At 39.2% G+C, this 27546-nt stretch overlaps 2 protein-coding genes across 7 annotated transcripts; one reads left to right on the top strand and one right to left on the bottom strand.

Annotated features, from left to right (window-relative positions):
- The first annotated feature begins 1157 nt into the window (after positions 1 to 1157).
- Positions 1158 to 16211, top strand: tbc1d7 (TBC1 domain family, member 7). Of its 2 annotated transcripts, XR_016115530.1 has the most exons (9): positions 1158 to 1501; positions 1644 to 1724; positions 3283 to 3473; positions 3517 to 3672; positions 8418 to 8563; positions 9800 to 9929; positions 9992 to 10114; positions 13253 to 13438; positions 15980 to 16211. XR_016115530.1 is itself a non-coding variant. In XM_089000600.1 (7 exons), exons 1-7 carry the CDS (start codon positions 1390 to 1392, stop codon positions 10076 to 10078), a joined length of 885 nt encoding a protein of 294 aa, XP_088856726.1. In that variant the 5' UTR covers positions 1177 to 1389; the 3' UTR covers positions 10079 to 10277. The 2 variants fall into 2 exon arrangements, 1 of the variants encoding a protein (XP_088856726.1); XM_089000600.1 differs by lacking the exons at positions 13253 to 13438; positions 15980 to 16211 and having other exon boundaries at positions 1177 to 1501; positions 3535 to 3672; positions 9992 to 10277.
- phactr1 (phosphatase and actin regulator 1) lies at positions 10703 to 27523 on the bottom strand. 5 transcript variants are annotated; one of them, XM_089000593.1, is made up of 13 exons: positions 27252 to 27519; positions 23887 to 24051; positions 20107 to 20187; positions 19912 to 20031; positions 18646 to 18849; positions 18110 to 18368; positions 16984 to 17183; positions 15066 to 15222; positions 14890 to 14945; positions 14754 to 14812; positions 13426 to 13566; positions 13278 to 13354; positions 10703 to 11782 (listed from the first exon to the last, which is right to left on the bottom strand). In XM_089000593.1, exons 1-13 carry the CDS (start codon positions 27361 to 27363, stop codon positions 11767 to 11769), a joined length of 1647 nt encoding a protein of 548 aa, XP_088856719.1. In that variant the 5' UTR covers positions 27364 to 27519; the 3' UTR covers positions 10703 to 11766. The 5 variants fall into 5 exon arrangements, with proteins under 5 accessions (XP_088856719.1, XP_088856717.1, XP_088856721.1 ...); XM_089000591.1 differs by having other exon boundaries at positions 19912 to 20187; positions 27252 to 27522; XM_089000595.1 differs by lacking the exon at positions 23887 to 24051 and having other exon boundaries at positions 27252 to 27521.
- Positions 27524 to 27546: the final 23 nt, after the last annotated feature.

Raw genomic sequence — 27546 nt, 5'->3', positions numbered from 1 at the left:
CGTTCCAGTGCGCCCCTGATTGGTTCCCTTTTCACTTTGTCCCGTTTTCTGATTGTTTTTATTTTTTGATAATTCATGATTTTGTTTGGATTTCATTAATATAGTTTATGTTGTTGTTTTTTGACATAATTATAAATGAAGTTTAGTGTTTGTATTAATGAATAGCTTAATAAAAAATAGGTGTTTTTTTAGGTCGTTTCCGGAGGTGTGAAGGTTGTCGTGATGTGTCGTTCGCGAACGAGCCGGATATTAAAGCCGGATATATGAAGTGAACAAAGAGAGCCGGTTCCTAACAAGGAGCCAGGAATGGGAGCCGACCTTTTTTGTGCTCTATTCCTCGGTCTTCGCTTAAAGCCGCACGTCATTGGTCAATATCCGTGGTAGAGGAGACAGGGGAGAATTACAGTCACACGCAGCAGTGAGGAGAACGGGGGGAGGGGGGGGGGGTAGACAGGAGGACACATGTTATTACATTATGTTGTTATTATTATTCAATTATTATATGTTTTACTAGTTGGTATGACAGCATTATTAATATGAAAAGCAAATTAGTGACAGCTGACCATCAGACCAGAGTAACCACAGGGAAATTGATAGTTTGTGGCTGCTCACTGTGCACATATTCAAGCCATATAAATAAAAACATTTAATATAGTGTATTTTTATATAAGTAATTTGTTTTTCACATAATTTTACATAATTTTTGATAGTTAATTTAAGCAACAAAAAAAAAAAACTGAGGAGCAATTTGAGAGCCAAAAGCGCCGCATCTTTTTAGTGAGCCGAGCTAAAAGAACCGGCTCTCTGAAAAGAGCCGAAATTCCCATCACTAGAAGGTTGAAGCAGATGATTCACTTCCATTCCAGTCAGCCCCTGATTGGTTTCCTTTTTCTCGTTGTCCCGCCTTTTTCGTTTTCTGATTTTTTTTTGTTAATTCATTACTTTGTTTGGATTTCGTTCATATAGTTTTTAGTTTATGTTTCGACAGAATTATAAATGAAGTTTAGTTATTGTATGAATGAACTGCTTAGTAAAAAAGAGAGACGTTACCTGCTGTTGTACTCGTTTCAGACTCCACACGACAGGTGGCGGTAATGTATTTAACGTTGCATGGCAACCGAATATGAAACCAAAAAGAAGAAAGAAGACGAGCAAGAGGAGTGGGCGGTGCAGTTGAACGCCATATAGCTTGCAGTACTGCAATGTAATAATAATAATAAATTTCATTTATAAGTAGAATGTGCTGTATATCTAAGTAGAGGTCTTTTCACGGAAATACGTTTTTGCCACTATGTCCAGGAAGCAGCCATTAAACAGGTTAAAATTGTGCCGGGGTTCGGTGTTTGACAATCGTGAGCTCTTTCGTTTGGCTGCTTATCAGGTGAAATAATGGCTGACGACCCACAGAGAAACTTTCGCTCTGCTTATTACGAGAAAGTTGGCTTTCGTGGAGTGGAAGAGAAAAAGTCATTAGAAATACTGCTGAAGGACAACCCGCTGGGTAAGTGTCACTTGGTGTCATCCCGATTCAACTACTCTGTGTAACTCAATGAGGCCAAATCAAACGAGTGTCTTTTACCTTGTAAAGCTATTAAAGTATTCATTTCCGGTTGCTTTACGAAAATTATGTGATTATTTGACAGATCTTGAGAAGCTGAGCACCTTCAGTCAACGTTTTCCCCTCCCGTCCATGTACAGAGTCCATGTGTGGAAGGTTTTGCTAGGTAAAAGCCATCTCTATACTTTATTTTGCACTCGAGGTTTATTTAAATAAAACGTAGAAAGCACCAGACTCTTTTCTTTAATCAGAAAAAAACAGTTAATTCCTAAATGATATGGGTCTGGAGTTATATGAGCTTGAAATGAGTGTGGTTGCCCAAAATGCAATGCATTACATACATATTGGTTCACAGTAATCCCTTGTTTTTTTGCAGTTCATGGGAAATACAGTGATACCTCAGTTTGCAAACGCTTTAGCTCACGAACTTTTCACCTTACGAGTATTACATTTGCGAATCTTGGCATACGAACTAGTTTTCGGCGGGTGAACCAAACTACACAGCGCCACGGAGGCTAGCACACTGGTTTTCGGCGGATGAACACCAAACCACATGGTCGAACAGCGCCACGGTGGCTGGCAGACTAGTTTTTCACACCCACTTTCTTTGAGTGCAGACATGGTTTGTTATCGAGTGGAGTACTTTTGCTATTAAGGGGGCCGGAAAAAATCACCACAGGCTCGTGTTAAGCCAAAGAGGACACAAATGAAAATGACGAGCAGAAGAAGGAGATCATCAAAAAAACAATGAGGTGTGCGTTTGTGTGACTTAGCGTCCCAGTACCAGAACACTAAGTCGACCATTGCGACGTGCCGCTAAGGGTGTTTCTATGTTGTCTAAGCAACGGTCTCAGGGAATAGAAGAGGTTGAAAAACCTCTGTTGATTCGGATTAATGAAAAGCAGCTAGCAAGGGACAATGTGTGTGAGGCTATTATTGCAGAGAAAGCACGGCAACTTCACTCTAATATCATCAAGCAGCAACTACATCAACGACCATCACAAAGGAAAATAAAACGACTTTATTATACAGTACAGTTTATTTCTTACATTACAATAAAATACCACATTATACATAAAATAAGGTACATTTTGTGTAGTTTTAAGGCTTATTTAGTCAAAAATCTGTTCTATGGGGACCTGGAAACGGGTTATTTTCATTTTAATGGTTTCTTATGGGAAATAAATGTTTGGCAGACGGAACCGTTCGTGCGGTGAATTCTTTGTAAAATACGCTCAGTAGAAGTCATTTGAAGTGATTTTACAAATTATGGACACAACTTGTCCGGAGACGTCGGTTATCCTTTAAGGCTAAGTTAGTAGAAAATTACGTTTTATGGGGACCTGGGAACGGATTATTCTCATTTTAATGGTTTCTTATGGGAAATAAATGTTTGGCAGATGAACTTTTCGCCTTACACACACTTTGTGGGAACCAATTAAGTTCGTAAGCTGTGGCATCACTGTAATACATTCGGGAATGGCAGTTGAATGTGTTAAGATTTGGAAAAATATGTTCTCAAGGAATGGCTGTTGTTAGCCTTGGAGATTTCAATTGCTAATGCTATCTGGGACTGTGGTTGGCCATTTTTTTAGGTGCATTACAGCCATATCTTTTTTTTGGGGGGGTGTGGCATCCCACGCTCAGGCTCTTGTTGTGGGACCCCCTAACCATCATCCACATCATGGTTAGCATCAAGCTAAACTGCTATGTTTGTTTTTCAGGCATCCTGCCACCTCACAGTGATTCTCACAGTTTGGTGGGAAGCTACAGGAAGGAGCAGTACCAGGACATCTTGGAGGCGCTGGAGGTGATGCGATTCGTCAAGTCGTCCACGCCTTCCAGCCACATCTACTTGCGGATGTTTCAGCTGGAGAGCCATGTGCTACCGCGATGCTCTGAAATCTCACCGCCGGTAAGTAAGATGGCGGCGCTTTTGGCCATTTTGTTCCGTCAAGTGTGAATCTGCTTATCAGGATAAAGAAAATGAAGACTTCCTGTCTATCAGTCAAGCCATGGAGGAGATCGTGGAGGATTCCGTCGACTGCTACTGGCTCATTAAAAGTTTTATCAGTCAGTTCCACACCAAGTTCGGAGATTCACTTCCACATCTTGTAAGTTCAAACTTTCATTTTCACAGCAGATCCATTTTTGATTTATTGCTCCAATTAGGGGGTCATATGCTATGCTATGTAATGTAGCCACAAATGGGCACGAGTCAGTGTCTTATTGTGCCGGTCCCAAACCCGGATAAATACAGAGGGTAGTGTCAGGAAGGGCATCCGACGTAAAAAAAATTGCCAAAACAAATATGTGAATCAAACCTCTGAATCCCATACCGGAACGGTCGAGGCCCGGGTTAACAACGGCCGCCATTGGTACTGTTGACCTTCAGGGTGCCAGGGGAAAATTGACTACTGTTGGTCGAAGAAGGAAAGGAGGGAGGTGTGCCCGGAGGAAAAGAAAGAAATGGAACGGCAAGAGTATCGAACTAAGAGTAGGAACTTTGAATGTAGGAACAATGACAGGTAAAGGTCGAGAGCTGGTTGACATGATGCAGAGAAGGAAGGTAGACATACTGTGTGTCCAGGAGACCAGGTGGAAAGGGAGCAAGGTTAGAAGCTTAGGGTCAGGGTTTAAGTTGTTCTATCATGGTGAAGACAGAAAGAGAAATGGAGTTGGGGTTATCTTAAAAGAGGAGTTTGTTAGGAATGTCTTGGAAGTAAAAAGAGTATCAGATAGAATGATGAGTCCGAAGCTAGAAATTGAAGATGTGATGTTCAATGTTGTTTGTGGGTATGCCCCAAGAGTAGGATGTGAGCTGGCGGAGAAGGAGAATTTTGGTTGGACTTTGATGAAGTCATACAGAACATCCCGAGATGTGAGAGGGTTGTAATTGGTGGAGACTTCAATGGACATGTTGGCGCAGGAAACAAAGATGATGAGGAGGTGATGGGCAGGTTTGGACTCCAGATGAGGAACGCTGAAGGACAAATGGTGGTTGACTTTGCTAAGAGAATGGAAATGGCTATTGTGAATACTTTCTTTCAGAAGAGACAGGAACATAGGGTGACCTATAAGAGTGGAGGCAGAAGTACACAGGTAGACTACATTTTGTGTCAACGGCGCCATCTAAAGGAAATCAGTGACTGCAAAGTAGTGGTTGGTGAGAGTGTAGCCAGACAGCATAGGTTGGTGGTGTGTAGGATGACGCTGGCAGTGAGGAAGATGAAGAAACCAAGCAAGTCACTCTGACTATGTTTTGCTTTTCTTCTTTCATTTCTTTCATAACTTTGCTGCTGTGAAATGTAAATTTCTCCACTGCGAGACTAATAAAGGCAAATCCAATCCAAAGGCTGAAGTGAGGACAAAATGGTGGAAGTTGAAAAAGGAAGAGTGTTGCATGATATTTAGGAAGGAGGTAAGACAAGCACTGGGTGGGCAAGAAGTCCGTCCAGATGACTGGCAAACTACAGCGAACATAATCAGAGACACAGGTTGGAAAGTACTTGGTGTATCAAGTGGAAGAAAGGTAGATAAGGAGACTTGGTGGTGGAATGGGGAGGTGCGGGAGTGTATACAGAGAAAGAGGTGAGCAAAGAAGAAGGACACTGAGAGGACGGACGAGAGTAGACAGCAATACAAGGAGATGCAGCGCACGGTTAAAGTGAAGGTGGCAAAGGCTAAACAAGAGGAATATGATGACTTGTATGCTCGGCTGGACAGCAAGGAAGGTGAGACTGATCTTTACAGGCTGGCGAGACAGAGAGACAAAGATGGTAAGGACCTGCAGCAGGTTCAGGTGATTAAGGATAGAGATGACAATGTATTAACAGGTGCCAGTAGTGTGATGGCAAGATGGAAAGAGTACTTTGAAGAATTGATGAATGAGGAAAATGAGAAGGAACAAAGAGTAGAAGACGTGACTGTTGTGGACCAAGACGTAGCAAGCATTAGCAAGGATGAAGTGAGGAGGTCGCTGAAGAAGATGAAGGGGGGAAAGGCACTCGGGCCTTGATGATTTACCAATCGAGGTATGGAAGTGTCTTGGAGAGGTGGCGGTGGTGTTCCTGACTGGGTTATTCAACAAGATCTTAGATGGTGAACAGATGCCTGAAGAATGGAGACAAAGTGTACTCGTGCCCATTTTTAAGAACAAAGGAGATGTGCAGAGTTGTACTAATTACAGAGGAATAAAGTTGATGAGCCATACAATGAAACTCTGGGAAAGAGTAGTTGAAGCAAGACTAAGAGCAGAAGTGAACATTTGTGAGCAGCAGTATGGCTTCATGCCAAAAAAGAGTACGACAGATGCAGTGTTTGCTTTAAGAATGCTGATAGAGAAGTACAGAGAAGGAATTGCAGTGTGTCTTTGTAGATCTGGAGAAAGCGTACGACAGGGTGCCCAGAGAAGAGCTGTGGCATTGCATGAGGAAGTCTGGAGTGACGGAAAAGTATGTCAGAGCGGTGCAAGACATGTATCATGACTGTAAGACAGTTGTGAGGTGTGCTGTCGGTATGACTGAGGAATTCAAGGTGGAGGTGGGACTCCACCAGGGGTCAGCTCTGAGCCCCTTCCTCTTTTGCTATGGTGATGGACAGGCTGACAGACGATGTTAGACAAGAATCTCCTTGGACCATGATGTTTGCAGATGACATTGTGATCTGTAGCGAGAACAGGGAACAGGTGGCGGAGAAACTAGAGATGTGGAGATATGCCCTGGAAAGGAGAGGAATGAAGATCAGTCGCAGCAAGACGGAATATGTGTGTGAATGAGAGGGATCCAAGTGCAAGAGTGATGCTACAGGGGGAAGAGATAAAGAAGGTGGAGGATTTTAAGTACTTGGGGTCAACTGTCCAGAGCAATGGAGAGTGTGGAAAAGAGGTGAAGAAGCGTGTCCAGGCAGGCTGGAGCGGCTGGAGAAAAATGTCAGGTGTGATGTGTGATAGAAGGGTTTCAACTAGGATGAAAGGAAAAGTGTATAAAACAGTGGTGAGACCAGCCATGATGTTTGGACTGGAGACAATGCCACTGAAGAAAAGACAGGAAGCAGAGCTGAAGATGTTGAGGTTTTCTTTGGGAGTGACCAGGTTGGATAGGATCAGGAATGAGTACATTAGAGGGACAACTCATGTTAGAGGCTTTGCAGAGAAAGTCAGAGAGGCCAGACTGAGATGGTTTGGACATGTCCAGAGGAGAGACAGTGACTATATCGGGAGAAGGATGCTGAGCCTTGAACTGCCAGGCAGGAGACCGAGAGGAAGACCTGAGAGGAGGTTTATGGATGTTGTCAAAGAGGACATGAAGGTCGCTGGTGTGAGAGAAGAGGATGCACAAAACCGGGATAGATGGAGGACATTGATTCGCTGTGGCGACCCCTGGGGGGAAAAGAAGAAGATGAAGCATGCGATGTAAACGGATTTTCCGACGTATAAGGCGCACCGAAAAGCCTTGATTTTCTTCAAAAGATGACCTGCACCTTATATGGCGGTTGGTGCACCTTATATGTGAAGTCATATTGAGCGACAACAGGTCGCGCACTACTGTCAGGAGCCAACCCTCCTGTAGAAGAAGTATTGCACAACGCCAGCCTCTAATGTAGCACCTTATGTGGTGCACCTTATATTTGGATTTTTTTTTTGTATACATTATATTTGGAAAACCTTTTTTCATTCTTTTAAGGTGTGCCTTATAGTTTGGTACACCTTATATATATGGATAAAGTTTGAGTTTGAAAATACACCATTCATTGGGGGTGCGCCGTATACTGCGGTGCACCTTACTTATACACTGGAAAATACGATAGTTCTCTATTATATTTGGAAAAATTCTTTCATTCATTGAAGGTGTGCCTTATATATGGCAAAAGTTTGAAAATACACCATTCATTTGGATGTGTTGTATACTTCGGTGCTCCTTATACACCAGAAAATACGGTATTTATATATTATATTTGGAAAACTTTCATTCATTGAAGGTGTGCCTTATATATGGAAAAAGTTTGAAAATACACCATTCATTGGTGGTGCGCCTTATACTTTGGTGCACCTTATACACTGGAAAATATGGTATTTTCATATTATATGTGGGGAAAAAAATCATTAATTGAAGGTGCGCCTTATAGTCAGTCCGGTGCGCCAAATATATGGAAGAAGTTCGAAAGTACACCATTTGGGGTGCATCTTACACTCCGATGCGCCTTATACACTGGAAAATACGGTATTTCTATATTATATTTGCAACATTTTTTTAATTCAATGAAGGTGCGCCTTATGGAAAAAGTTTGAAAAGACACCATTCATTGGGGGTGCGCCTTATACTCTGGTGCACCTTATACACTGGAAAATACAGTATTTCTATATTTTATTTGGAAAACTTTTTTTCATTCATTGAAGGTGCGCTTTATATATGGAAAAAGTTTGAAAAGACACCATTCACTGGGGGTGCATCTTATACTCTGGTGCGCCTTATACTTCAGTGCGCCTTATACACTGGAAAATATGGTATTTCAATATTATATTTTGAAAACATTTTCATTAATTCAATGAGCCCTTGGAGTCTGGTGCACCTATATATGGAAAAAGTTTGAAAAGACACCATCCATTGGGGGTGCGCCTTACGTTCCAGAAAATATGTATATATTTTATTATATATATATAGTATTTATATATTATATTTGTAAAACTTTTTTTCATTCATTGAAGGTGCGTGTTATAGTCCGGTGTACCTTATACACCGGAAAATAGGGTAAATTCAGCCAGAGTTCATACGGACCTGAATCGGTAATGTTTCCGGTGCGCCCGTGGATTAATCTTTTGAACCGGTTGTCGCCTTGTCCTGTATCTTTGCCACTTTAGCCGAAGAGCCTGGAGCACTTCCTGAGTCAGGAGGAGCCGAGCCTGCTCAGCCATTTGAAGAACAGCGGCACTTTGGGACAACTTCCGTACCATCTCTGGTTCAGACGCTGCTTTGCTGGGGTCCTGCCCGAGTCCAGTTTGCAGAGGTGAGCCCATAAAAGGGGGTCCTTGAGTCCTCCTCAGCTAAACACACCAAAATATAGAAAATGTGGGAAACGTTGAAGCAAGGTGGAAGATGTACCACAAGATTCTGGATCTTTTCATGTGTGTGTATGCGTGTGGTGCACGGGATTTTACAGTACCGTATTTTCTGGTGTATTAGGCACACCGAACCCCACTAAATGGTGTATAAATCCATGTATAAGGCGCACCTTCAATGAATGATTAAAGTTTTCCAAATATAATATATAAATAACGTATTTTCCGGTGTATAAGGTGCACCGGAGTATAAGGCGCACCCCCAATGAATGGTGTATTTTCAAAAATGTTCCATATATAAGGCGCACCTTCACTGAATGAAAAGTATTCCAAATATAATAAAGAAATACAGTATTTTCTGGTGTATAAGGCACACCGGAGTATAAGGCGCACCAGCAATGAATGGTGTATTTTCAAACGTTTTCCAGATATAAGGCACACCTTCAATGAATGAAAAACGTTTTTTAAATATAATATAGAAATACCATATTTACCGGTGTATACGGCGCAATGGAGTATAAGGCGCACCCCCGGTGAATGGTATATTTTAAAACTTTTTCCATGTATAAGGCACACCTTCAATGAATGAATAAAAGTTTTCTAAATATAGAAATACTGTATTTTCCGGTGTATAAAGAACACCAGAGTATAAGATGCACCCCCAATGAATGGTGTCTTTTCAAACTTTTTCCATATATAAGGCGCACCTTCACTGAATTAAGTTTTCCCAATATAATATAGAAATACCGTACCGGGAATGGGAGTCCGGGGCTGCTGATAGTCATTGCAAGACGTGTTGGGGCTCAATATGACATCACATATAAGGCGCAGGGTTATCTGTGGAAGAAAATCAAGGCTTTTGGGTGCGCCTTATACAACGGGAAATACGCTCATCTACATAATAATAATAATATTAATTTCAATATTCATTCATTTCGAAGCGTCTTTCAAAACTCTCAGTCACTTTACAGTCACCGGATAAGTTTTTCTGTAGGTGAGCAGCGGGAGCCACACGCGCCAGCGTTCACTCAACCCGGAATAACTCAAATAGATAGAAAGCCAGCTAGCTAATAGAATGCTAGATACCTGATAGCTAGATAGCTAATATGTTTCCTGACTCAAATAGCTAGCTAGCTAGCTATATTGCTGATATTGATGATATGATATCCACCCTGTCTCTCAAGAGTGTGGGACAAGGTGATCAGCGGTTCCTGTAAGATCCTGGTTTTCGTTGCCTTGGAGATCCTGCTCAGCTACAAGATCGTCTTGCTGGGGATGAGCCGAGCGGAAGGCATCGTCAAGTTCCTGAGCAACGTGAGTTCCGGAGTGCCCTTAAAGGCAACCTTCCTAGCCTCTTTCTCATTTTCCTTTTGCAGATCCCGCAGGAGAACACGGACGCCATCGTCACCAAAGCCATCGATCTGTGGCACAAATATTGCGGCACCCCCGTACACGCCATGTGAATGTCGGCCAAACACGTCAAGGGAGCGGCCATGTTGGTAGGGGCAAAATAAATCCATCATAGAAGGCAAAATCACAATTTTCTTTCTTTGAGGGAAAACGCAGACATCGGACGATCATCACATGCAGTTGTTCTGCTTCACCAAAAAATTACAGACAAACATTTGAAAAGTCACTTTCTTTGGGACTAACAAATCCTGTACATAAAGTTGGGGGGGGGGGGTCAAACTGGGTTCCCTCGATTGCTTTGGTTAAAATCGTACGACAGGCAATTTGGAAGCGATAGGCGCTTGCGAATGTGAAACCTAGAAACAGATGAACAAATAAAAAATATAAATATTAAAAAAGGGAATCATTATTGTATTGCACGGTCGGTGTGGGAATCCAAGAAGACATAATTTTTTTGGGGGGTGGAATCCCCAACGTCGGACAAGTCTTGAATTTTTGGGTGGGGTCTCCAATGTTGGATGAGTCTTGAATTAAAAAAGAATTTTTTGGTGGAGTCCCCAATGTTGGCTAAGTCTGAATTATAATTTTCTTTGGGGGGGGGGGGGGCAATGTTGGATAAATCTTCATTTTTTTGGGGAGGGGTCCCCAATGTTGGATGAGTCTTGAATTAAAAAAGATTTTGGTGGAGACCCCAATGTTGGATAAGTCTTGATTTTTTGTTTTGCAGGGGGGAGTCCCCAATGTTGGGCAAGTCTCATTTCTTTTTTGGGGGGAGGGGTCCCAACATTGGCTATGTCTTGAATTTTTTGGGGGGGGTGGGTCCCTAACATTGGATGACTCTGGAATTTTTTTTTGTTTTTGGTGGAGTCCCCAACGATGATCAAGTCATGAATATTTTTTTTGTTTTTGGTGGAGTCCCCAATGTTGGATAAGTCTTGATTTTGTTTTTTTTTTTTTATTATTGGGGGGGGGGGGGGTTGTCCCCAACATTGGTTGGATAAGTCTGGAACTCACCTGGAAGCAATGAAAATGTTCCTTGTACCCTGTCACAATTTTCAACAGTGTCAATTTTGCACCCAGAATCGAATTGTTGCTGGCTACAAAAAAAATGGAGGGGGGGGGTTGTACATTGCTGGAAGTATTTCAACGTTTTCCATCCATCCGTTATCTATCCCGCTTATTCCTTATTAGGGTTGCGGCGGGTGCTGTAGCCTATCCCAGCTGTCTTTGGGCATGAGCCGGGGGACACCCTGAACCGGTTGCCACAAACAACCATTTACTCTCACACCTAAGGACAATTTTGGAGTGGTTAATCAGCCTGCCATGCATGTTTTTGGAATGTGGGAGGAAACCGGAATACCCGGAGAAAACCCACCCAGGGAGAACATGCAAAGTCCATACAAGGGAGACTCGAACTGACAACCTCTGCACTGTGCTAACCGCTTGACTCATGGGCCGCAGTATAAATAAATAAAACGTGTCAAATCAGTCTTAAAACTGGATCACACCAAGTCCGATTCAGTTTTTTTTCTGTTCTTAGTCTTGATCAAATTCATCAATGTTGGCACAGATTTCACTTGGCAAAAGTGCAGTTGGTGGAAAAAAAAAATAAATCCAAGTCATTCTGAAACCGGATTCAAAAGTCACATTGCCCGTCGTTTGGTGGCGAGAGAGGGTCTCTTTCAAATCCGCTTGGCCGCTGATGGCGTGTGTGGGAAAGGCAAACCGGAACAGCTTTTCGTCAGGGCCTGTGAAACCTGCAGAACAAAAGTCATCGTTTGACTATATTTCCGTGAGTAATTGGTAAAAAAAAGGGGGTCCTTAAAACACAGGACAGTCCAAGTGAGCGCTACTGATTAGCTAGCATCAATATATCCCATAATTCGTAGTATGTTAACTTTTGCAGAACAACAACAAAAATAAAGCCAAAATGATCTCGAGCATGCCGATCAAATGTAACATGGTCTAGTTTCTCAAGTATAAGATGGCCATTTTGAGCGCTAACCGCACTGTGGCAAGTTAGCGGCAGTCTGTTTGGTGCATGGGTGTCAAAGCCAAGTCCCCGGGGGCCAAATCTGGCCCATTACATCATTTTATTCGGCCTGCCAAAGGAAATCAAATTTGTGAAATTCCATCATGCTCGCTAAGGTCCGAACCAAAATGTAAAATTGTTGTATGTAAATCATAATAACGGTCATTATTTTGGACTTCAAATTTGAAAACGAGTTATTCATGAACTCATTCACTCCCATTCATGTATTTATTTGGGAATTGAAAAGCATGATGTAGAGCGCCATTCCCGAATTTGTCCGGGTTTTGGTTTTTCATGCTTTGGTGACGATAAAGCGCTAACCCGACCTCTGGTAATGTTTTTTCCATTCCACCAGGCGGCAGCATTTCCCTTTTGACAATATTAGCGCTTTGTTCCACCTTCAGCTGTTGGTAAAGCGCTCTATAAACCAATATATATTTTATTGTATTTCGTACATCCGCCCCCATTTCAAGCTTAGATAACTCCAGACCCATATAATTTAGCAATTAACTCTTTATTTCTGATGAAAGAAGATAGTCCAAGGTTTCTGACGCTGCATTGAATGTTTATATAACTCAGTGTGTCCTAAAACTCATTATTCTATGGGTCCAGGAATTCGAGTGACAATGACAAAAACCCTGGCACTGCATCGGACACATTTTTGCACATGTCTGGCAGTCAATGAGTTAAATAAATAAATAAATAAAACTTTGAAATAGCTTTAGCTGTTGTTAAAGTGCTACATAAACCAATATGGATGTACTATTCTATTGCATTTTGTACATCCGCCCCCATTTCAAGCTCATATAACTCCCGACCCATATCATTTAGGAATTAACTCTTTAGTTATGATGAAAGAAGAGATTCTAAGGTTTTTTAATGCTGCATTAAATGTTGATGTAGTCCTAACACTGAATATTCTGTGGGTCCTGGAATTCCAGTGACAATGACAAACACCCTGGTCCTGAAGTGGACACATTTTTGCACATCGTCTGGCAGTCAATTAGTTAATCTAATCTAATCTAGCTCCAATTAAAAAAACTGTGAACATCATACCATTTTCTACTTCCTTCTTTCCTTTCCTTTCCTTTCCTCTTCCTTTAATAACTTTGCTGCTGTGAAATGTAAATAAATAAAGGTACATCCAGTCCAATCCAGTTGACCTCCAGTGGTTGTTTTTATGTTTGATAAACAGGTTTATGGAACTCCAACCATTTTACCTGGTGAGGTGTCGACTGGATTCGTGCACGTCCATCTCGTTGCTTTTGAAGTCGTTGAGTTCTTTCCTGATGGCCGCCTGAAGCACAAAACAGATGAATCAAATGCGGCTCTTCACCGAATCGGAGTCGAGGCGGTTCTGCGGGGAACCTTGTCAGCAGCCGTGAGTCTGGTCCAGGGTTTATCTGCTCTCCTGTCGTAATCTTGAGCCTCGGCGACTTCCACGTAGTCGCTAAAGCGGATGAGGATCTTGGCTTCTCGCAGTTCTTCCACCGTAGGCCTTTGGCTAAGCTACAAAAAAGCCACACAAAGTTGAGAGGTGTTAAAATTATCTTTCATAACAAATTGGGCATTATTTGCTCAATAACTCCAATCTCAATTTAACTCATTCACTGGCAGATAATGTGCAAATAGGTGTCCAATCCAGTGCCAGGGTTTTTGTCATTGTCGCTCGAATTTCAGGACCCACAGACTATTGAGTTTTAGGACTACATAAACATTCATTGGAGTGTAAGAGACCTTAGACTCGCTTCTTTCATCAGGAAAAAAGGGTTAATTCCCAAGTGATAAGGGTCTGGAGGTATATGAGCTTGAAATGAGGGTGGATGTCCAAAATACAATACATATTGATTGATATAGCGCTTGAAAAAAAGCTGAAGCTGGAACAAAGCGCTAACATGGACAAAAGGGAAATGCTGCCCGCTTGTGGAAGGGATAAAACATTGCCAGAGGCCATGGCCGGCGCTTAATCGGCACCCAGGCATGAAAAAACAAAACCAGAACAAATTCGGGAATGACGCTCTACGCCCCCTGTTCAATTCTTGAATTTATTTGGGAATGGCAGTGAATAAATTAATAAATTAGTACATTAGTAAATTAATAACATAATTAATACATTTATAAATGTATGCATTGCTGAATCAATAAATGAACAAATAAATGAATACATTATTTAATGAATAAATTAATTAAAACAATTACAAATTTACAAATTAATGAATCAATAAATTAATGAATTAATGAATACATAAATTAGTAAATTAGTCAATAACTTGAATTAATAAATTAATGAATTAATACATTTACAAATGTATACATTTCTAAATCAATCAATAAATAAATGAATAAATTAATTAAAAAAATACAAATTTAAAAATTAATAAATCAATGAAATAATGAATAAATAAATTAGTAAATAAATTAGTAAATTAATAACTTAAATGAATTAATGAATAAATTAACAAATGTATATATTTCTAAATCAATAAATGAATAATAAATTAATCAATTAATAACAATTAAAAATTGTAAAAATGTCAACATTGAAAACAGAATAAAGTCATAATTATTATTGAGCAAACTGATGGAATCGGCCACTCTGAAAATGTGAAATTAGCGCAACAGAATAATTTGCAAATCACCATGGCAACCGCATTTCCCATAAAAATATGATGAACGCAGTTATTCGCCCATCTTACTTTTTTGGATAAGTGTCTCTTGATCTCCCTCTTCTCTTGCTCCTCCAAATCATTTCGAGCTAAAGAAAAAAAAAAAGATGGTGACGCATCTCATTGGTGCTTTTCAATCTTTTGTGGTCAAATGATGTTTACATACGTTTGAGGATATTCCGCTGTTCCAGTTCCTCGGCGGTTGGCCGTTGACTCAACCGTCTGGGGGGGGGAGGTGGAAAAAAACAGTTACTATTTACACAATACGGGGGGCAAAAAAAACAACAACAATATGGCAGCAGCGTTTGCGATTAACGACGCGTTTGACGGGCGGATCCCCACCGTGTCAGTTTGGTTGCCGTTTGCTGCCGGGATTCGAATCTCTCCTGGTCGGATTGCAGCGGCAGAATGTTCTTGTCCTCCAGCTCCCTTTTGGAGGGCCGGTTACTGATTTTGATGGCTAGAGAGTCCTTTCGGAGCACCTTCAGGGCTAGCGTGCCTGCAACCGCAAGAACGTTGCTGACCCGACACATCGAAAATAAATAAATTAATAACTGAAATCACATAACATGAAGCTGACAGTGGCGGGAGTACTGCAGTACAGTGATACCTTCACTTACGAAATTAATTGGTTCCCAGACAGAGTGTGTAAGGCGAAAAGTGTGTATCCCAAAAGAAATGTTCCCATAGCAAACCATTAAAATGAGAATAATCCGTTCCCAGGTCCCCATAAAACATAATTTTCTACTTTCTAATTCTTAAAACTACACAAAATATACCTTATTTTATATATAATAAATGTGCTATGGTATTATAATTAAAGAAATAAACTGTACAATATAATAAAGTCGTTTTATTTACCTTTGTGATGGTCGTTGATGGCTTGATGGAATGGAGTGACCGGTTTCATCAGCATTAAACCCTTGATGAGAAACGTAGCCTTCTTCTTTTACCAATCTTGAGGAATGATCCCTTGTAGTTGCTTTCTCTGCGATAATTTTACCTTGTTCCTCATCAATTGTGTTCTGATTAGCTGGGTTGATAGCTTTTTGCATCAAGTGTACAGATGGCTTGTGCGGGTTATTTGTGGAGCATTATTGATGGGATATATTAACCTTGCAGTCTACACTGCCTTTGAACTATCAAAGTTGAAACGAGACCAAATTTCACTGTTTTCTATCCATTTTCTCACTCCCTGTTGTCTGCCTGTCTCTTCACTGCTGCGTTCTTGACCAATCACGTGGCTTTAACCGAAGACTGGGAGCGGGGAATAGAGGACCAAAACAAGTCGGCTGCCATTTTCTTGTTCGGAGAACGACACATCGCTCATTGTGGCACTCCGTGTGTATCCCGAAAAATAGTTCGTATGCCAAGGTAAAGTTTTCATAAATTTAATGTTCGTCAACCGAAAAGTTCGTAAAGCAAGGGGTTCGTAAACCGATATCACTGTACTACTTCTGTGATAGAGAATAGACAGTATTAAAATCATATTTCAAAGTTTCTTGCTGTTGTATGCTTAGTTGGCCGAACACTCGGCCCACAATGGAAGCACAGAAACATCTGGGGTCAATCTGAGGTGAACAGACAGAGCCTGTCAAATTGTCATCTTCATGTAGGAGATCTAGCCTTGGACTAATTTAGGACTCGGTAAACTGTTTCACAGGAAGAGCTAGTTAGCCAAGGTTATAAATCTATGGGTTCATGGAAAGACAACCCATTAAAATGTCTACATTCTGTTGGTTTATGGATGTTGGTGTTTGGGACGTCCAGGGGTGTGGGATTGGATTGGATTGGATATGCCTTTATTAGTCTTAAATCAAGAAGACTGTGTTGTACTCATGTATGACTTCAATTTGCATATACAGGTAACATCCGACTTCCGACCAGCTCGACTTACGATCACCCTTACTTACGACCATGACCTCCAGAGCCCTATTTTTAAAATTTTAATTCTATGCCTGGCACCGCAATGCGCTAGCAGGCTGGCAACGTGTACAACAATTTTGGCGAGCCAGCCAGCATCTCACTCTCGTACAGCAATCGACTGTGTGATGGCACCAGGGGGGGGGGTGGGGGTATTTGCCAGTCATTTAGCCTCTATTCAACATTTTGAATGGATTTCGACTTACGACCGTTTTGACTTACGACCGTTTGGTCAGAACGGTAGTTACCTGTACTGTCAATAATTAGCTTGGCAGAGGGCTGCAGAAGTTGGGCGTCGGTCACTAATGGCGGCGTCTCCAGAAGGCAAAACACCTACTTGTAAACAATGCTTCATCTTCATCGTCGTCCTCCTCCTCTTCCTCCTCGTCCACTTCCTCTTCGTCCTCTTCCAATTCCTCCTCTTCTTCGTCATCGTCCCGATACATAACGGGAATGTCGTCGTAGTCCGTGTTGTTGGGGAGATTCTCTTTGTCGTCACATTCCATCATCATGGCGGGAATGCCGCGCATCACAGAACTAAGGTGGATGGGAAATGGGGCACAGAGGTCAGAGGTCACGCTTGCATGACACAGTGCAATGTAAGTTTTTCATGCGGCGTTTGTTTTAATCGATCGTAGGCCTCAAAATATCTACGTTTTAAAAAAATAATCTAAATCAAAATAACATCTAATGCAATATATATATATTTTATATATATACTCGGTAGTCGAGTGGTTAGCACACCAGCTTCACAGTGCCGAGGTCGCCGGTTCGCGTCCTGGTCCGGCCTCCCTGTGTGGAGTTTGCATGTTCTCCCCGGACCCGCGTGGGTTTTCTCCGGGTCCTCCGGTTTCCTCCCACACTCCAAAAACATGCATGGCAGGCAGATTGACCACTCCAAATTGTCCCGAGGTGTGAGTGTGAGAGTGACTGTTGTATGTCTTTGTGTGCCCTGCGATTGGCTGGCAACCAATTCAGGGTGTCCCCCGCCTCGTGCCCGAAGACAGCTGAGATAGGCCTAATGAGGAATAAGTGGTACGGAAAATGAGATGAGATATATATATACAGTAAAGTCTCGTTATATCGATATTCAAGGGAGTCCGAAAAAATATCGATATAACCGGGACTATCGATATATCCGACCCTGTTTGCATGTAATTTTCTCAGTGCGTGCATAGAAATAGTATCGATATAACCGGGACTATCGATATATCCGATATCGATATAATGAGACTTTACCGTATATATATGTACTTTATATACACACATACATATATGGCCCTATGAGCCAGCACTGAAAAACTCATATTGACTGATTGTATTCAATGGACATCGGAATCATGGCAACCGCTTCCTTACGCCTTCATTTTTGTAGTTTTGCGATTTGATTTCGTCAACCCGACCGGAGCTTTTCCCGAGCGGGAGATCAAAGTCCGCCATTCGTCACATTTTTGGACACTGACCTCTCGAAGCGCTGCACGGTCAGCGCCAAGGTCTTGTTGAGCTCCTCGATGATCCTGCTGGGCGGGTGAAGCGGGACGGCCAAAGTTCCGTACGGCAGCGGGTGGCCGCCCGCCGCGGCGTGGCCGGTGCACTTCTGGAAAGCCAGCAGAGGCGGCAGGGGTTCAACGCCGCCTGCGGGTACGCAGATCATCAGCTTCTTCCGAGGTAGAGGAGGAGATAACTTCCCCGATATGCAGGCCAACTTTACCGTGGCGCCATCTGGAAATAATAAGAATAAGAATACATGTCATTTTTAAATGCCTTTCAAAAGTCTCAAGGTCACTTTACAGTCACAGGATAAGTTTTTCTGTGGGTGAGCAGTGGCAGCCACACGTGCCGGCGTTCACTCAACCTGTAAGCTAGCTAGCAAGTTAATATCTAGCTATCGAGATGGCTAGCTAAACAGATAGCGAATATGTGTTACATATGTAACAAGTCCAGGAAAGGAACGGCGAGCTTGCAATGGCCGAACGTCACGTGGGGAATAATCACACACCTGTGCTGTGGTTGGCGATCCTGCTCAAGGGTTTGGGCAGTAGCGCAGGAGGTTGCTTGTGTAAGGCGGGAGGTCTGTGCGATGTTGATTCCGTATCGCCGCCCGGATACCCCGAAGGCTTTTTGGGGGCTCGGGTCTGGTTCGGTTTTTGGCTGTGTTCCTGGTGACTTGAACTCTCGGCGGGGATCTCAAATTCGAGCGAACCTGAAAATAAAGCAGCGTTAATGAGAAGGTTTCTTCAGCAGTCATCTCTTCTTCTTTGAAGGTGTCGGACGTTTCGCTTCTTATCCAAGAAACTTCGTCAGCAAACTGAAGTCTTACTGGTAGTTTAGGCCCTATATATATATCCCTACTGTCCATACGCGGCAGTGCCAGACTCTGCTATGATTGGTCCCTGCGCTCAGGTTGGGGGGGCGTAGAGGACAACTCCCTGCAGCTACACTGATTACTTCTATTGTCCTGCCTGAGTATTGGGTCTACGACTGGCCTGATTGCCCCATTTTATCTGGTATCGCCTCATCAGCATAACTAAGCCTATGTTGCCGAAGAAGTCGGATGGAGGAACGATCCATCCATCTTCTTCAATCGATTGCAAATACAGTAAAGTCTCGTTATATCGATATTCAAGGGAGTCCTAAAAAATATCGATATAACCGGGACTATCGATATATCCGTCCCTGTTTGCATGTAATTTTCTCCGTGCGTGCATAGAAATAGTATCGATATAACCGGGACTATCGATATATCCGATATCGATATAACGAGACTTTACTGTAATTGATGCTTTCCTCTTCAGAACTATTTGAATCATATTCATAACTGGATGAGTAACAAGAAAGCATCTTCTCCGAATCTGAAGCCATTGTTTTGATTCTAGAGATGGGCGAAGACGTCCTAGCGTGACGTCACGAACAAGGGGGCGGGACCTTCTGAAAATTTCCGGGGTCATTTTGAAGTAGTTTTGGGACACTTTAAATCATTTTTATTGGTGTTTTGCATTTGACTAAAAATATCAGCCTGCATGTTTTGGGTATTTTAGATGTTATAAAACGTTTTTCTGATGTCAGTTAGGAAACAAAAATATGGTGTCGGTTGTCCTTTAAGGCAAAAATTAGTGCATCCAAAAGCTAGGCTGCCAAATGAAAAGCAAAGAAGATGACGGCTGAAGAAACCTCCTCATCGATGGACCACTCCTGTACGACTGAGAGCTTACACAGACGTAAAGCAGCGTTGGTCAAGAAAAATGGAGGCTTGAAAGTGGCTTACCTCCACTTGCAGCGGCTCCTTCCATCGGCTCGGGACATTCGGGCGGGGACAAGCTGCACACGGGGGGCGGAGAGCGGCCATTTTGCAAGTTCTCGTCCTCCCGTATTGTTGACGAACTGTCTACACAAGCATAGCACACCAGCATGACCGCACGACCAAGTGAGAGTTGACCAAGTGGGAGGGTTTTGGACTTACCTTTCTCCAGAACTTCCTTCAGGACACCTTTTTTGATCAACTCTTCTCTGCTTTGTCTCGTCGACATTTTTCGCTCCAGCACTGGGAGATAAAGTGGCAGAAAAGCAGACCCGTCATATTTATTTATCGGGTGTGTGTTGAATGACCCAACACAAATATTAAATTTCCATTCCATATACAGGGGATTGTTACCGTTGATATGTTGCAGAGTCACACGCGGTCAAGGAAAAGTTTCCAGATAGAGAGAAGGTATTTCTATCTATCTATCTATCTATCTATCTATCTATCTATCTATCTATCTATCTATCTATCTATCTATCTATCTATCTATCTATCTATCTATCTATCTATCTATCTATCTATATCTGCAAATTTGCGAATAAAGGTTTTCTGATTCTGATTTTCTGATTCTGATAATTACAAATACAAAAATAAATAACAAAAAATATGAAATATGAAAATAAAAAATTACAAATATTAAACATTAAAAAGAACTTTAAAAAACAATTAAAAAATAAAACAATTAAATAAATTGAAAAGAAATTTAAAAAATAAAGAGAAAAATAAAACAAAACAATACACAAATGAATACAAATAAATATACATAATAATAATATATATAAATTAAAAATATGTAATATAATACATATACAGTAAAGTCTCGTTATATCGATAGCGGATATATCGATAGTCCCGGTTATATCGATACTATTTCTATGCACGCACTGAGAAAATTACATGCAAACAGGGTCGGATATATCGATAGTCCCGGTTATATCGATATTTTTTCGGACACCTTTGAATATCGATATAACGAGACTTTACTGTAAATAAAAAATAAAAACAAAATATACAAATAACAAAATTTTAAAATAAATTAAAAATAACTTCAAATCACAAATCACAAATGAAAGATAAAAAAAAAAATTAACAATTAAAAAAGACAAATTAGTAAATACATAAAAAAGGAATACATTTAAACTAAAAAGTAATTACAAATTAATAACGAAAATTAAAAATAGAAAATAAAGATTTAAAAAGTAACAATTAAAAAAAGACAGACAAATTCATAAATACATACATCCATAAAAAATAATACATGAGCAAATAAATAAAAAATACTGTACATGATTTTTTTTTTTTATTAAAACAAAGCATTTAAAATAGACAATACAAAAATATAAATTAACAATTAAGGATTAAAAATAAAAAAATAAACAGATGGACAAATTAATAAATACACACATATATAAAAAATAAAACATACAGGATGTAAAATGTAAACTAAAAAATAAATTAAAAATAGAAAAGAAAATTAACAAGTAACATTTAAAATTTAAAAATAAAAGAAACGGACAAATTCATAAATACATAAACCCCAAAAAAATACATTAAAAACATTTAGAACAAAACATTTAAAATAGAAAAGTAAAAATATATATAATAACCAATAAGAATTAAAAAGTACCAATTAAAAACAACAAATAAACAAACAGACAAATTAATAAATACATGAATACATAAAAAATAAATGAAAAATTAAAAAATAAAGGATTTAAAATTTAAACTAAAACATTAAAAATTAATAACAAAAATTAACAATTAAAAATAAAAAACAGACATACAAATTCATAAATACATACATCCATAAATAATAATTAATAAAAGAGCAAATAAATAAATGCAAATAAAAAATACACACAAAAAATAGAACAGAATATTTAAAGTAGAAAATAAAAAAATATAAATTAACCATTAAGAATTGGATTGGATTGGATTGGATTTGCCTTTATTAGTCTCGCAGTGGAGAAATTTACATTTCACAGAAGCAAAGTTAATTAAAAAGTAATTAAAAATACAAACATAAACAGACAGACAAATTAATAAATACATGCATACATAAACAATACGTGAGTAAATGAATAAATAAAAAATAAAACAGGTTGTAAAATTTAAACAAAAAATAAATTAAAAATGAATAACAAAAATCAAAAATAGAAAAGATTAAAGATTAACAATTAAAAAGTAACTATTAAAATTTAAAAATAAAAGAAACAGACAAATTCTGAAATACATACACCCATAAGAATAATTAACAAATGAGCAAATAAATAAATGCAAATAAAAAATACATTAAAAATTAAACATTTAGAACAAAATATTTAAAATACAAAAAAATATATATGTATAAATTAACCAATAAGAATAAGTAACAATTGAAAATAACAAATAAACAAACAAACAGACTAATTAATAAATGAGCAAATAAATAAATAACAATAAAAAATACATTAAAAAATAAAACATTTAGAACAAAACTTGAAATAGAAAATAAAATATATCTATTAACCAATAAGAATTAAAAAGTAACAATAAAAAATAAACAGTAACAGACAAATTAAGAAATACATACATGCATACACAAAAAAAATAAACCAATAAATGAAAAATAAAAAATAAAGGATTTAAAATGTAAACAAAAAATACATAAAAAATTAATAACAAAAAAATAAAGATTAAAAAATTAACAATTAAAAAGTAACAATAAAGATAAAAAATGGACAAATTCATAAATACATACATCCATAAAAACAATTACTAAATGAGCAAATAAATACAAATAAAAAATACATTAAAAGAAAACATTAGAACAAAACATTTAAAATAGAAAATAAAAAATATAAATTAACTAATAAAAATCATAAAGTAACAATTAAAAATTAAAAATAAACAGACAAATTAATAAATCCATGCATACATAAAAAATAAAAGAATAAATGAAAAATACAAAATAAAGGATTTTAAATGTAAACAAAAAAATACATTAAAAATTAAAACATTTAGAACAAAACTTGAAATAGAAAATAAAATATATCTATTAACCAATAAGAATTAAAAAGTAACAATAAAAAATAAACAGTAACAGACAAATTAATAAATACATACATGCATACACAAAAAAATAAACCAATAAATGAACAATAAAAAATAAAGGATTTAAAATGTAAAAAATACATAAAAAATGAATAACAAAAAAATAAAAATAGAAAATAAAGATTAAAAAATTAACAATTAAAAAGTAACAATAAAGATAAAAAATAGACAAATTCATAAATACATACATCCATAAAAACAATTACTAAATGAGCAAATAAATAAATACAAATAAAAAAAATACATTAAAAAGAAAACATTTAAAATAGAAAATAAAAAATATAAAATAACTAATAAAAATCATGAAGTAACAATTTAAAATTAAAAACAGACAAATTAATAAATACATGCATACATAAAAAATAAAAGAATAAATGAAAAATACAAAATAAAGGATTTTAAATGTAAACAAAAAAATACATTAAAAATTAATAACAAACATTAAAAATAGAAAATAAAGATTTGAAAATTAACAGTAAAAATGCAACAATTAAAAATAAAAAACAGAGAAATTAATACATAAATACATAAATAAAAAAATAATAAATGAGCAAATAAATAAATACGAATAAAAAATACATTGAACATTTAAAACAAAACAATTAAGATAGAAAATAAAAATAAATACATTAATCATTAAAAAGTAACAATAAAAAATAAACAGACAAATTGATAAATAAACCTTATTTTTTTTTTAAACATGTCCCTAACCATGATTAAGGGCTATAAAAATAATGTAATTTGTCATGACCATGGGTGACATTTATGTTGAGATATGTGTTGAGCGTGTTAAAAAAAACGTCACATCAACTGCTAAATATTTATGGGAGTGTTCTCGGTTCTCACCGGCAGATGTTTGCTTAAACTTTTCACTCTTCTTCTTCCTCCATTTCCAAGGTTTAAAAAGACGCCCCAGGGTGGCAAATTTACTCCGCCGCCGAATGGGAGGCGTGTGGGTGCCCGGTACCAGCGAATCTGAGCGCATGGCCGCCAGCCTTTCCACTTCTTCGGCTGGAACGCAAATCGGCAACAATTGTCAACATTGACAGAAACGCGTGACCCTCTGGTCCGCTGAATTGATGTGGACAGCCGGCGTAGCGCCCCGGTGTGACTGTCGGGGAGGCCAAACAAAACTTCCAGAGGAAAAAAAACGAAACACCAGATTGGGGTGAAATCGTCTATGCGTTCAATCTACAGTGATACCTTGGCTTACGAACTTAATTGGTTCACAGACAGAGTGTGTATAGCGAAAAGTGTGTATCCCAAAAAGTAATTTCCCATAGGAAACCATTAAAAAGAGAATAATCAGTTCCCAGGTCCTTATAAAACATAATTAATTATAATACATTTAATTTCTAAGCGCCTTTTTCTACTTTCTAATTTTGTAGGCCTTAAAACTACACAAAATAGACCTTATTTTATGTATAATAAATGTGCGATGGTATCATAATGAAAGAAATAAACTGTACTATATAATAAAGTAATTTTATTTACCTTTGTGATGGTCGTTGATAGCTTGATGGAATGGAGTGTCCGGTTTCATCAGCATTAAACACTTGATGAGGAACATGGCCTTCTTATTTCACCATCTTGAGGAATGATCCCTTGTAGGTGCTTTCTCTGTGATAATTTTACCTAGTGCCTCATCAATCATTTTCTTTTGTTATGCTTAGAATATGTTGTTTTTCTATCCTTTCAACCCCCGCCCCGTCCCCTTTCAAATTCCCTTTCTGATTCTGAATTGTGTTCTGTTGAGCTGGGTTGATAGCTTTTTGCATCAAGTGTACAGATGACTTGTGCGGGTTATTTGTTGAGCCTGATTGATGGGAATTTTAACCTTGCACTCTACACTCTCGCCTTTGAACTCGCAACGTTGAAAGTCCAAATTTCACTGTTTTCTGTCCATTTCCTTACTCTCTCTCTCTCATCTGCCTGTCTCTTTAATGTTTAAACATCACCTCCCCTCACTGCTGCATTGTTGACCAATCATGTGGCTTTAACCGAAGACTGAGGGCGGGGAATAGAGGACAAAAACAAGTGGGCTGCCATTTTCTTGTTAGTAGAACGGGCTCGCGAACGACACATCACTCATCGTGGCGCGCCGTGTGTATCCCAAAAAATGGTTTGTATGCCAAGGTAAAATGTTCATAAATTTAACGTTCGTAAACCGAAAAGTTCGTAAGCCATGGGGTTCCTAAACCGAGGTATCACTGTATTTGTCTTTGCTTACCTCACTAATCCAGGAAAATAAACACAATGAAGCCCGTTCGGATTTGGTGCTGATGTGCAGAGTGTATTTATTGCTAAAATTCAAGCAGTTGGCTAATTTGGCCAATAATAGTTTTGAAGATAAATTCTGTTTTTTTTATTATCATAAATTGATTTTTAGTACAGGTATCATCCGAGTTACGACTGGCGCGAGTTACGACCACCCGTACTTACGACCACGACCGCCAGACCCTTTTTTTAATGTAATTTAACTTTTTTTTAAATTAAATTATCCCTGCTAAAGGCTCTCCCTGCCGTTAGCAGGGAGAGCGGGGTAAGTATAACATTTATAACTTTGCTGCTGTGTTACTTCTGGGTAGCGTGAACGCTGGCGCGAATGGCTGCCGCTGCTCACCCGCACAAACAAATCCTGTGACTGTAAAGTGTCCTTGAGAGTTTGGAAAGGTCCTTAGAAATTAAATGTATTATTATTATTATTATTATAAATGAATTGTACAGTAAACAGGTTTGTATACATTACAGATACAGTTATACAGTAATAAAAATCAATAATGAAATATAAAATGATAAAAACGACACTAAAAATTAAGTATAACATTTATAAACGAACTGTACAGTAAACAGTTTTGTATACATCACAGGTACCGTTATACAGTCATAAAAATTGCTAATACGAAATATAAAATGATAAAACTGACACTAAAAGTGATCACATTTATAAATGAAATGTAAACAGTTTGGTATCTAATAGTATTCAAAAAACAACAGACTGACATCGTATACTATCCTGTGTAAACATCACGTTGGCCATTTTGAATGGGTTTCGACTTACGACCGTTTTGTCGGAACGGAACCCGGTCGTAACTTGTATATTACCTGTATTTCAAACAGACATTTTTTTTACAAAAATGTACCTGTTGTAATAGCACCTATTTGAAATAGCATTTTCTGTGTAGCTTCTCTCTTGTTTATATTTATAATTGTATTTTATTTATTATTGCATCTGTTTTTTTTCTATGCTTGTCTATGACTGTAAAGTGTCCTTGAGAGCTTTGAAAGGCGCTTCAAAATAAAATGTATTATTATCATTATCTATTGATTCCCCCCTCCTCACTCTCCCCACATTCAACTTTTAAACAAACCTGATGGCTCATATACGTTTTAAAAAATCCATTTAGTGTGTTTGTTTTCAAGGACGTCGGACCACAATTGGCCCCCGCGCCACAGTTTGGATGTGCTGCATTAGGGCCCAAGCTAGGAACACTCAAATAAATCATCGCCTATTGGAAGGGGGGGGGAGTGAGACTGTATTTGGGTCTTATCGAGATGACATCTTGAGGATGACCGAACCGATGGGAGGATGACCCCCCCCACCTGATATTTCATTCGAAAATCGACAATTAATCATCCACACAGATCGAATGAAAAAACGCATTGTCGTCAATGCACAGCATGTGATTGGGATTTATCATTTTTTTCCTGGGGGGGGGGGGGGTCAGTACACGGAGAATAATGCACACCGATTCACAGGAGAGGCTTTTTTGGACACCTCAGCCAAGCAACTTTGCAACCAAACGTGATGACGATTTTCTTTTTGTTTTTTACTGAATGGGAGAAAAAAGCTGATTTACGGGGCGCTTTGTCGAGGGGGCGGGGGATGCTTTATCCGCACGGCCTTTGTGGAGTATCATCGTGACCATGGCAACAAAAGCAAACTGTCACCGTGACAGTAAAGCGACACCGTTTTGACATCTACGTCCTCCTATTTCTCCCAAATGTCGCGATGAAATCCACCCCCAACCCCGGGGTGAGAGGGGGTAACACAGCGTATGGTTCCCAACGTGCAGCCGAGCATCATGAGTACTGGCCGCAGCATCACGACACCCCGGTGTCACGTCGATGACACGGGGAGTCACACACGATGACGCCCTCGACGACGCGTCGCCCCACTCGTAAAACAAAATGACGTGGCTCTTCCTTACCTGTCTCCAGGTGCAAAGAGATCCTGGCTTCGTTGATGTAAGGCGTGTCGCTCTTGGAACGAACCCTCCGGATGGGTCTGCGGTCTTCCTGCTCCACGGCAGCAGCCGCCATGTCCACCAGGGCCTGCCAGCCGGACGACTTCCACGGACGACCGGCGTGACGAGACTCGGCCCCGCCGCAGCAGCAGCAGCCACTCGCGAGCGCTCACCTCGAGCAGACAGACAGTGCAGCAGTGGGCGGGCTATTGTTGGGGCTAATAGCGAGGAGGAAGAGGAGGAGCAAGGGGCGGGGGGT

The sequence above is a fragment of the Hippocampus bargibanti genome, linkage group LG07 (assembly GCF_051943395.1).
Source record: "Hippocampus bargibanti isolate YZ-2025 linkage group LG07, ASM5194339v1, whole genome shotgun sequence".
Classification (NCBI taxonomy): domain Eukaryota; kingdom Metazoa; phylum Chordata; class Actinopteri; order Syngnathiformes; family Syngnathidae; genus Hippocampus; species Hippocampus bargibanti.
Note: the sequence above shows the minus strand (reverse complement) of the source record. Positions and strands in the feature narration are given on the sequence as shown.